Genomic DNA, 12,231 nt, shown 5'->3' on the forward strand with positions numbered 1-12,231 from the left:
ATGCTAAGCTACAGGACTGTTTTGCTAGCAGACTGGAATATGTTTCAGGATTCTTCCGGTGGCATTGAGGAGTACACCACATCAGTCACTGGCTTCATCAATAAGTGCATCTGTGACGTCGTCCCCACAGTGACCGTACGTACACACAACAGAAGCCATGGATTACAGGCAACATCTGCACTGAGCTAAAGGGTAGAGTTGCCTCTTTCAAGGAGCGGGACTCTAACCCGAAAGCTTATAAGAAATCCTGCTATGCCATCCGACGAACCATCAGACAAGCAAAGCATCAACACAGGACTAAGATCGAATCGCACTACACCGGCTCCGACGCTTGTCGGATGTGGCAGGGCTTGCAAATTATTACAGACTAAAGGGAAGCACAACCATGAGCTGCCCAGTGACATGAACCTACCAGATGAGCTAAATTACTTCTAAGCTCGCTTCGAGACAAGTAACACTGAAACATGCATGAGAGCACCAGCTTTTCCGGACAACTGTGTGATCACGCTTTCCGTAGCCTATGTGAGTAAGACATTTAAACAGGTCAACATTCACAAAGCCGCAGGGCCAGACGGATTACCAGGATGTGTACTCCGAGCAGTGACGGATTTAGGCATAGGCGACATGGGCAGCCGCCCTGGGCGGCACCTTGCCGGGGGTGGCACGAGACACCCGCACAAATATTTTTTTACAGTATAAAACAAACGATTCGGAATGGTGACATTTGCACAATCAGTTTTCTATCGCTCATTTGCACATCATGTCAATGATATGTCACCGTGTGGGACTGTGGGTCAGTTAAACTTGGAGTGGGCGCCCTGATTCTAGTTTGTGAGCTGGACAGGCATCTCACTCAGAAGGACAAGATGGGGAGGGGGGCGTGGGTAGGTTGACCTCAGGTCTCCACAACTGGAAGCCTGAGGTAGGGGGAGCAGGGGAATCAAATAGTTCTGTGACTTCTTACAATTACAATTAGTAATGCAATAAGTTGTGCAATTTAGTTTGTGTTTCTTGTTTGAAGTGCAATAGTGAGATAATCAGGTTCTCTTCTTTAGAAATGTGTTATTCTATTTGTTTATTTGTGCGATATAGTATTTGTGCAATTTAGTTTTATTTGTGTTTTTTGTTAGCAATAGGCTAATATTGTAATAATTAGATTATTTTATTTCTATTCTACAATTTGTTTCCATTTGTCTTTTGTTAGTTCTTTTTGAAATTTCTGAGTTTATTTTTCTATATATTTTTATATTTATATAGTTTTAAATGGGGGAGGTGGGGGGGTTCGCCCAGGGAGCCATACATGCTAGAACCACCACTGGCAAGTGTCTTCACTGACATTTTCAACCTGTCCCTGACGGAGTCTGTAAATTACTACCGACCCGTAGCACTCATGTCTGTAGCCATGAAGTGCTTTGAAAGGCTGGTCATGACTCACATCAACACCATTATTGCAGAAACCCTCGACACACTCCAATTTACATACCGCCCCAACAGATCCACAGATGATGCAATCTGTATTGCACTCCACACTGCCCTTTCCCACCTGGACAAAATGAACACCTATGTGAGAATGCTATTCATTGACAACAGCTCAGAGTTCAGCACCATAGTGCCACAATGTACCGGTGCCCCCTGTATATCAAATCAAACTGTGTCACATGCGTTGAATACAACAAGTGTAGACCTTACTGTGAAATGCTTACAAGCTCTTAACCAACAGTGCAGTTCAAGAAGAGTTAAGAAAAAAATTACCAAAGTAAATAAATAAAGAAATGTATAAAAGTAACAATAAAAAGGCTATACACAGGGGGTACCGGTACCGAGTCAGCGTGCAGGGGCACAGGTTAGTTTAGGTAATTTGTACATGTAGGTAGGGGTGAAGTGACTATGCATAGATAATAAACAGCGAGTATACAAAACAAATGGAGGGGGGTGGGTCAGCAGTCTTATGGCTTGGGGGTAGAAGATGTTAAGGAGCCTTTTGGTCCTAGACTTGGCACTCCGGTACCGCTTGCCGTGCGGTAGCAGAGAAAACCGTCAATGACTAGGGTGACTGGAGTGTCTGACAATTTTATGGGCTTTCCTCTGACACCGCCTAATATATAGGTTCTGGATGGCAGGAAGCTTGGCACCAGTGATGTACTGGGCCGTACGCACTACCCTCTGTAGTGCCTTATGGTCAGATGCCGAGCAGTATCCATACCAGGCGGTGATGCAACCGGTCAGGATGCTCTCAATGGTGCAGCTGTATAAATCTACTTGAGGATCTGGGGACCAATGCCAAATCTTTTCAGTATCCTGAGGGGGAAAATGTTTTGTCGTGCCCTCTTCACGACTGTCTTGGTGTGTTTGGACCATGATAGTTCGTTGATGAAGTGGACACCAAGGAACTTGAAACTCTCGACCCGCTCCACTACCGCCCCATTGATGATAATGGGGGCCTGTTTGGCCCCCTTTTTCCCTGTAGTCCACGATCAGCTCCTTAGTCTTGCTCACATTGAAGGAGAGGTTGTTGTCCTGGCACCACACTGACAGTTCTCTGACCTCCTCCCTATAGGCTGTCTCATCGTTGTCGGTGATCAGGTCTACCACTGTTATGTCATCAGCAAACTTAATGATGGTGTTGATGTCGTGTTTGGCCACGCAGTCGTGGGTGAACAGGGAGTACAGGAGGGGACTAAGTACACACACCTGAGGGACTCAGTGTTGAGGATCAGTGTGGCAGACGTGTTGTTGCCTAACTTGTTATTTTACTGCTGCTGTTGAATTATTTGTTACTTTTATTTTAAATTTTTTAATAAAGACTTATTTAAAGCATTGTTGGTTATGGGCTTGTAAGTAAGCATTTCACTGTAAGGTCTGTTGTTTTCGGCGTATGTGACAGATAAAATTTGATTTGATTTAACTACAAGCATTGCAAAGCAATCACTAGCCTGCTATTCAGTGGAGCGGGTGTGTTGTCCAAGTCTGGGTTTAAGGGTCTCTTTTCCAAGCTTAAAAGGATAAACATTCAACATTGGCCATGCTGTCAATCCAGCATGATTTCTGTCACTTTCAAGAAAACTGGGAACTATGAAAAAAAAACTAGCGGTCATCCAACTTTCATGTATGGTTTAGTGTTGTGCCTTTGCTGGCCTGCAACTAAAACAAATTGGGGGAGTTTGCCCCTCCAAGAATTACATGCTAACAATCACCACTGGCTATTATAGTAATTTTCTACTCAAAATGGCCAGACATCTAAGCAGACATGGAGAGAGGAAACAGACATGTAAAAAGTGGGTGGTATCAACTCCTGCAACATTAATAAAACAGCCATTTACTATGTTGCCAACATGAACTGGGTATTTTTCAGTGTTGACAAGACTGAAATAGTAACACACTCACCTTACTTCTAAACTAAAGCTTTGTGGAGTAGAATGCATAATTGAAGACATTCCACAAGGCCCCCCCCATCCATGTATATCTGGAGCATCTTTAACCAGCGTTCTCTCGCAGCAGAGCCCTGGTGAAAGATGGACCCCTGAGTCAATCCTCCCTAGTCCAAATACCAGCTGATTGACGTATGAAGGTTGATGACTTATGGAGCGTGCTATTTGCCCCAGGCGAGAGGATTACCATGCCGACGAGCACACCATGAAGCAGAGGAAAGATTCAAACTAAAGCTTTAGTGCATTTTATTTAAGAACAATATCTTAATAAGCAGTGACCCACGTCTCTCCATAACTGACTTCTTTCTCATACAAAGGGGTTATTTGGCTGTCCCCATAGGAGCACCATTTTTGGTTCAAGGTAGAACCCTTTTTGGGTCCATGTTGAACACTCTGTGGAAAGGTTCAACCTGGAACCAAAAAGGGTTATCCTATGGGGGCAACAGAAGAACCATTTTAGGTTCTAGATTGCACCTTTTTTTCCTAACAGTGTACTGGTTAACTACTAGAAAAGACATCCATTAGATAGCATAATAAAGAACCACATGCAAAAATGACTAATAAAAGGTTTGAATAACCTATGAACCTATGCAGGTTCAAATACTGGTCAAGATCTCACTCTTTGAGCGCTTCTGTTAAGTGCGACCTCAAAACCAGGGCAGTTGAAGGAAAGTATTAGAGGAATACTTTATCTGAGGGAACAGGGACACTTCTGAGCCACATTTCCTCCCCAATTTTCCACCCTCATATCCAGTAAGGATCCTCGCTCTCTGACATGTACACACACACTCCTGGCAATGATACCAGTCGGAGGGCTAGAGAGAGCATTCTGCAGGAAGTACATTGCAGACAGGAAGACGTCTTTGAAGTGCTGAGAGCTTAGGAATGGAATTGGGGCCAGACAAGATAGCCTAGCCCGTCCAACATATTACAAAGTGAGGAGCTGTGCTGCCATATCATACACTAATGAGGAAGAAGCTATACTGCTGGACTAATATGTATTTTAGTTAATTATACAAGAATTCACGCTCTCTCTCTCTCACACATACACACCACAAATACTTAGAACCTTGACAATGAAATCGATTGCTTCGAATTGGCTGTCTCAGCATTCCTATCTGTGGTTAGCGAGTAACTACTCTGCAGGTTTTTGTGTGGTCATCAACAGTCGCCAACCTGCTCTTTTGTAATATGTATTCCACAGAATTTTTTGAGGCAGAAAAAGTATTACTGAAATCTCTATGCCTTTAACTAAATATTTTCCTTGGTGTTTTCATTATTTTCCCTCCATGGTCCACACACACACACACACACACGCAAAACATATAGCCTACTCATGCACTCACACACGCACAGACACGCACACAGTCCTGACAAACTATCCTGGGGGGGCAATGATGCTAAAACCCACCCCTTGCCTCAACACAACCTGCCCACTCTGTACCCGTGCCATGTGCATTACGGTCAGGCACCAGAGTGGCATTTAACGCACAGCTTAGTCATAATCAGTTTAACAGGGGGAGAGCGCCTTCCTGTTAGTGGGCATATGCTCATATCATGTTTAAAGACGCACTATTCCCCTGGGCGGGGACATAACAAGTGGAGTGTGGATGGGAGCAGACGGTTGCCGCGCACCCCTCCAGGCCTCCATTAACGTCGCTCTCCATGCTCCCATGCCCCCCACTCTGCCATCCTATATTGCTAAGAGCCATCTTAAATGGTGGTGGGGGTGTTGAGTTTGTGTGGCGAGCAAGACATTAGAGAAAGGACCTGAGACCAAAGGTTGGGGAGAGATGGAGGGTATGAAGAGGATGTACACACAGAAAGAAGAGCAGACAAAAACAGAAGATGAGCGTTGAGATGGGGAGAGAGAGAAAGATTAGACGGAGGGCAGAGAGAGAGAAAGAGAGAGAGAGAGACCGAGAGAAGAACAGAGAGCACTCTGGCTCGTGTCCAGGGTTATCGCTGGCCAGAGTCGAGGCGCTTGCCAGCTGACAGCTTGAGACAGCAGCATTCGGGCAGGAGAACAGAGTACAGCGCAGTCTCTGTGGGTGTGTGTATATAGGCTCTAGAGCTTTGTGATGTCCGTCCGTAACGTCGGAGATGGGGAACATATGCAGAGGAGCACATGAGCGGCAGAGCAAGGTGACAGTCAGTTCTCAGTCGCCCAGAGGCATATGACACCAGCATCACAGCGTCACTCACTGTACTGTCCTCATCTCCTTGGCAATAACAGTCTGCTGCCCTCCTGGCTGAATGGGACTACATACTTTGAGGAGGATATACAGTGCCTTTGGAAAGTATTCATACCCCTTGACTTATTGCACATTTTGGTGTGTTACAGCCTGAATTCTAAATTGGTTAAATACATGTTGTTTCTCACAAATTTACACACAATACCCCATACTGACAAAGTGAAAATGTTTTTAGAAATGTTAGCAAATTTATTGAAAATAAAATACAGAAATATCTCATTTACATAAGCATTCACACCCCTGAGTCAATACATGTTAGTATCACCTTTGGCTTCAATCACAGCTGTGAGTCTATCTGGGTAAGACTCTAAGAGCTTTGTACACCTGGATTCTACACTATTTGTACATTTTTTTTTTTATTCTTCAAGCTCTGTCAAATTGGCTGTTGATCATTGCTAAACAGCCAAACCAGGTTTTCCTCTAGGATTTTGCCTATGCTTAGCTCCATTCAGTTTCTTTTTTATCCTGAAAAACTCCCCAGTCCCTAATGATTACAAGCATACCCATAACATGATGCAGCCTCCACTATGTTTGAAAATATGGAGAATGGTACTCAGTAATGTGTTGTTATGTTTGGGGCAAATCCAATACACTTCATATTGAAGTGTATTGATTGAATGGTGCCGGAGGAGATGGTTGCCGTTTTATGGGCTATTAACCAATTGTGCTATTGTGTGTGTTTCTTTTCACCATCTCTTATGACCGAAAAGAGCTTCTGGATATCAGGATAGGGATTACTCACCTCGTACTGGACAAAGATTTTTTCTTTACCGAGTCAGAAGCGAAGGATTTACCACAAACACCCGACAAGGCCAACATCCCCGTCATTCGCAGGAGAAAGAGACAGAGATATCGGGGACGGATGTCAGGGTGCCTTGTAAGGATCCGACGGCGAGTGGGTGATCTGCATCTACCATCAGTCCTATTAGCCAACGTATAATCATTGGATAACCAAATAGACGAGCTACGATCATGAATATCCTACCAACAGGACATTAATTTGTAATATCTTGTTTCACAGAGTCGTGACTGAACGACGACATGGATAAAATACAGCTGCCAGGTTTTATGCTGCATCGGCAAGTTAGAACAGCTGCCTCCGGTAAGACGAGGGGTGGCGGTCTGTGTATATTTGTAAACAACAACTGGTGCACGAAATCTAATATTAAGGAAGTCTTGAGGTCTTGCTCGCCTGAGGTGGAGTATCTCATGATAAGCTGTAGACCACACTATTTACCAAGAGAGTTTACATCTAAATTTTTCAAAGCTGTCTATTTACCAACACAAACTGATGCTGGAACTAAGTCTGCACTCAATGAGCTGTAGAGGGCCATAAGCAAACAGGAAAACGCTCACCCATAAGCGGCGCTCCTAGTGGCCTGGGACTTTAATGCAGGGAAACTGTTTTACCTCATTTCCACCAGCATGTTAAATGTGCAACCAGACAGAAAAAAAAAAACTGTGGACCACCTATACTCCACACACAGAGGCGTACAAAGCTCTCCCTCGACCCCACTTGGCAAATCTGACCAAAATTCTATCCTCCTGATTCCTGCTTACAAGCAAAAACTAAAGCAGGAAGCACCAGTGACTCTTTCAATAAGAAAGTGGTCAGATGAAGCAGATGCTAAGCTACAGGACTGTTTTTCTAGCACAGACTGGAATAGGTTCCGGGATTCTTCCGATGGCATTGAGGAGTACACCAGGAGTACAGTCACTGGCTTCATCAATAAGTGCATCGATGATGTCATCCCCACAATGACTGTACGTACATACCAGAACCCATGGGATACAGGCAACATCTGCACTGAGCTAAAGGGTAGCGCTGCCACTTTCAAGGAGCGGGGCGCTTATAAGAAATACCGCTATGCTCTCCGACGAACCATGAAACAGGCAAAACGTCAATACAGGACTAAGATCAAATGGTACTACACCGGCTCCGACGCGCTTCGGATGTGGCAGGGCTTGCAAACTATTACAGACTACAAAGGGAAACACAGTCGCGAGCTGCCCAGTGACATGAGCCTTGCAGACGAGCTAAATTACTTCTAAGCTCGCTTTGACACAAGCAACACTGAAGCATGCATGAGAGCATCAGCTGTTCTGGATGACTGTGTGATCACGCTCTCCGTAGCCGATGTGAGTAAGACCTTTAAACAGGTCAAAAAATAATTGTTTTTACCTTTTATTTAACTAGGCAAGTCAGTTAGGAAGAAATTATTATTTACAATGACAGCCTACCAAAAGGCAAAAGGCCTCCTGCGGGGACAGGGGCTGGGATTAAAATTTAAATAAATAAAATATAAATGTTGGACAAAACCCAACACTACATACAGAGAGACCTAAGACAACATTGCATTGGCAGCAACACATGCCAACACAGCATGGTAGCAACACAACAACATGGTAGCAGCACCATGTTTTCACATGGTACAAACATTATTAGGCACAGACAACAGCACAAAGGGCAAGAAGGTAGAGACAACAATACATCATGCAAAACAGTCACAGCTGTCAGTAAGAGTGTTCATGATTGAGTCTTTGAATGAAGAGATTGAGATAAAACTCTCCAATGTGAGTGTTTGTTGCAGCTCGTTCAACATTCACAAGGCCTCGGGGCCAGATGGATTACCAGGACGTGTTCTCCGAGCATGCGCTGACCAACTGTCAAGTGTCTTCACTGACATTTTCAACCTGTTCCTGACGGAGTCTGCAATACCAACATGTTTCAAGCAGACCACCATAGTCCCTGTTCCCATGAACACTAAGGTAACCAGCCTAAATGACTATCAACCCGTAGCACTCACCTCAGTAGCCATGAAGTGCTTTGAAAGGATGGTCATGGCTCACATCAACACCATTATCCCAGAAACCCTCGACCCACTCCAATTCGAATACCTACATATGATGCAATCTCTATTGCACTCCACACTGCCCTTTCCCACCCGGAAAAAAGGAACACCTGTGAGAATGCTATTCATTGACTACAGCTCAGCTTTCAACACCATAGTGCCCTCAAAGCTCAAATGAAATCGAATTTTATTATTGGTCACATACACATGGTTAGCAGACACTATTGCGAGTGTAGCGAAATGCTTGTGCTTCTAGTTCCGACAGTGCAGCAATATCTAACAAGTAATCTAACAATTCCCCAACAACTACCAAATACACACAAATCTAAGTAAAGGAATGGAATACCGAGCGGCATAGGCAAGATGCAATAGATGGTATAAAATACAGTGTATACATATGAGATGAGCTCATCACTAAGCTACGGACCCAGGGACTAAACACCTCCCTCTTCAACTGGATCCTGGACTTCCTGATGGCCCGCCCCCAGGTGGTAAGGGTAGGCAACAACACATCTGCAACGCTGATCCTCAACACAAGGGGGCCCCTCTGGGGGTGCGTGCTCTGTCCCCTCATGTACTCCCTGTTCACCCATGACTGCATAGCCAGGTTCAACTCCAACACCGTCATTAAGTTTGCCGACGACACAACAGTGTCTAATCACTGACAACGATGAGGAAGCCTATGCGGAGGAGGTCAGAGACCTGGCTGTGTGGTGCCAGGATAACAACCTCTCCCTCAATGTGATCAAGAGAAAGGAGATGATTGTGGACTACAGGAAAAGGAGGACCAGGCCAACCCCCATTCTCATCGACAGGGCCGTAGTGGAGCAGGTTGAGAGCTTCAGGTTCCTTGGTCTCCACATCAACAACAAACTATCATGGTACAAACATACCAAGACAGTCGTGAAGAGGGCATGACAAAGCCTATCCCCACTTAGGAGACTGAAAATATTTGGCATGGGTCCTCAGATCCTCAAAATGTTCTACAGCTGCACCATCAGGAGCAGATACTGGTTGTATCACTGCCTGGTATGGAAGAATCCGACCGCAAGGCACTACAGAGGGTAGTGCGTACAGCCCAGTACATCACTGGGGCCAAGCTTCCTGCCATCCAGGACCTCTATACTAGGTGTTGTCAGAGGAAGGCCCTAAAAATGGATGTGATCCGGGTCAACAGCATCAATGTAACAGTTTTACTTCCGTCCCCTCGCCCCGACCCGTGCTCGCACCAGGGACCCTCTGCACACAACAACTGACACCCATGAAGCATCGTTACCCATCGCGCCACAAAAGCCACGGCACCTTGCAGAGCAAGGGGAACAACTACTTCAGGTCTCAGAGTGAGTGACGTCACCCGATTGAAATGCTATTAGCGCGCACCACCGCTAACTAGCTAGCCATTTCACATAGGTTACACTTTGTCACATTTTTGCAGTATCACTTTAGTGCCTGGTTGCAAACAGGATGCATATTTGGGAATATTGTTATTCGGTACAGGCTTCCTTCTTTTCACTCTGTCAATTAGGTTAGTATTGTGGAGTAACTACAATGTTGTTGGTCCATCCTCAGTTACCTCCTATCACAGCCATTACACTAACTGTTTTAAAGTCACTGTTGGCCTCATGGTGAAATCTCTGAGCGGTTTCCTTCCTCTCTGGCAAATGAGTTAGGAAGGACACCTGTATCTTTGTAGTAATTGGGTGTATTGATACACCATCCAAAGTGTAATTAATAACATCACCATGCTCAAAGGGATATTCAATGTCTGCTTTTTTTTTTTACCAGTCTACCAATAAGAGCCCTTCTTTCTGAGGCATTGGAAAACCTCCCTGGTCTTTGTGGTTGAATCCATGTTTGAAATTCACTGCTCAAATGAGGGACCTTACAGATAATTGTATGTGTGGGGTACAGAGATGAGGTTGTCACTCAAAAACAGTATTATTGCAAACAGAGTGAGTCCATGAAACTGATGTGACTTGTTTAGCAAATTCTTACACCTGAACGTATTTAGGCTTGCCATAACAAAGGTTTGATTGAATACTTATTTACTCAAGACATTTCAGCTTTTCCTTTTTTTCCCCATTCGTAAAAATGAATCTATATTTAAACCATTTTAAATTCAGGCTGTAACACAACAAAATGTGGAAAAATAAGAATTGTTGTACTACACAGTAGTATATACTGTAGGCTACATGCAACTATTCTGCACATAGCAGCAAAGACTAACTATCAATGTAAACTTAACCCCTTGATTATCAATCCAAATACTGCATATATCCAATGATAGTGTATCAACTTAACTGAGCATGTTTGACCATTCTTATGCATATGTTGCAGCAGTGATACTATAAAATTAAAATAAACTCCCTCCAGTGGACATAGATGGAAGTACGGGTCAAACTGAATCCATAATATGAGACGGGTAAATTGGGATGAAAACGTATCAGTTGATCACCTCACCTGTATTGCATGACACTATGTATAACCATAGTTGGGGGCACAAACATATAAGTAGCCCTGCGTTTCGCGATCAAGAAAGTAGAGTGTCAAAAGAACTCTACGACAAGTGCTTAAGGTATAACACAAACGAACCATTTACAAAACCACTAATAATTTGAGTTGCGTTTTTAAACATACAAAAAGCTATTGTCGAGTCAGGAACATAGCTAACAGCACTACTGAGAATCAGGATGGTGTTTGGCACGCGCCTCTGCAGCTACCTAAAGGTTATTCAAATTAGTTTATAGCAGCATGACAATCCATTCCCAAACCGTATTATTAGATACAGTAGTAAATCAGGATTAGTGCTCTTAATTTCTTATTATCCACCCCCTTCTTCCAATGTAGATACAGGGCATGGGGTGGATATTCTTCATAATAAAATGCATTTTTATTACTTTTCCTCCTAATTTGTGCTCGTCTTATCATTACACTTTGAAACAGGTGCAAGCAATTCAAACACAATTGAATAAACCAAATGGAATAAACTAATTTTTGCCTACTTTTGTTAGACATTTGTGGACAGGCAAACAAGCAATGATCCGAAAGCCATATAGCCTCGTAAACATAGCCACAATAAAACTTGAGCAGGAAGCAGTATAAAATATTGCACTTCAACTCACCTTGAGCTGCCGTTCCTCGGGTGCTGAATACACTTGCTATCAAAGTGGCCACATACCAAATCATAGTACTATTGCCAACCAGAAAGAAACCTCATCATATCTCAAAGTGCCCCTTTCAATAAACCTTTCATTGCTGAGTCCCCGGGTCGATAAAGGCGCTATCTGCTGCGGTTGATATCCTTTAAATCATGCCCTGCATACTTTTTCACCGGCGCCCTTCGCTTTATCCCTCCCCTGCTCTCCTTCGCATCCTCTCTCGCTGAGACAGAGCACCTGCACCAGTGAGAGGAGAGCAGACGACGTCAGATGGTAAATCCAACATGAAACCAGGCATGACAATTTAGATTTTAGATCCGCCTCCGCACTCTTTTCATTGGTGAGTGTAGGAGGCTTTGGGGCGTGGATTGGTTTCTCCACTGTCGCTTTGGAGGCACTACCAGACAAGCCCTGTTTCAAGGTGAGTTGGAGCGTGAAGTTGCATCGGAGACGCAATGACATCTTCGTTACAAGGACCCATCTCAAACCCTAATTGCAGTCACAAATTAGGATAATCAAATATGTATTCTAGCTTCAC

General features: G+C 44.1%; 1 protein-coding gene across 2 annotated transcripts in view; it reads right to left on the reverse strand.

The window, feature by feature from the left end:
* igsf9bb (immunoglobulin superfamily, member 9Bb) overlaps nucleotides 1-11,971 on the reverse strand; it is a 185,656-nt gene extending 173,685 nt beyond the window's left edge. For both annotated transcript variants that reach the window (XM_031826768.1, XM_020484302.2), the window contains exon 1: nucleotides 11,658-11,971. In XM_031826768.1, the coding sequence (XP_031682628.1) occupies nucleotides 11,658-11,721 (64 nt within the window). In that variant the 5' untranslated portion in view covers nucleotides 11,722-11,971. The remainder of the gene's footprint in view (nucleotides 1-11,657) is intronic.
* Between the last annotated feature and the right edge of the window lie 260 nt (nucleotides 11,972-12,231).

This window comes from Oncorhynchus kisutch, linkage group LG6 (genome assembly GCF_002021735.2).
Source record: "Oncorhynchus kisutch isolate 150728-3 linkage group LG6, Okis_V2, whole genome shotgun sequence".
Taxonomy (NCBI): domain Eukaryota; kingdom Metazoa; phylum Chordata; class Actinopteri; order Salmoniformes; family Salmonidae; genus Oncorhynchus; species Oncorhynchus kisutch.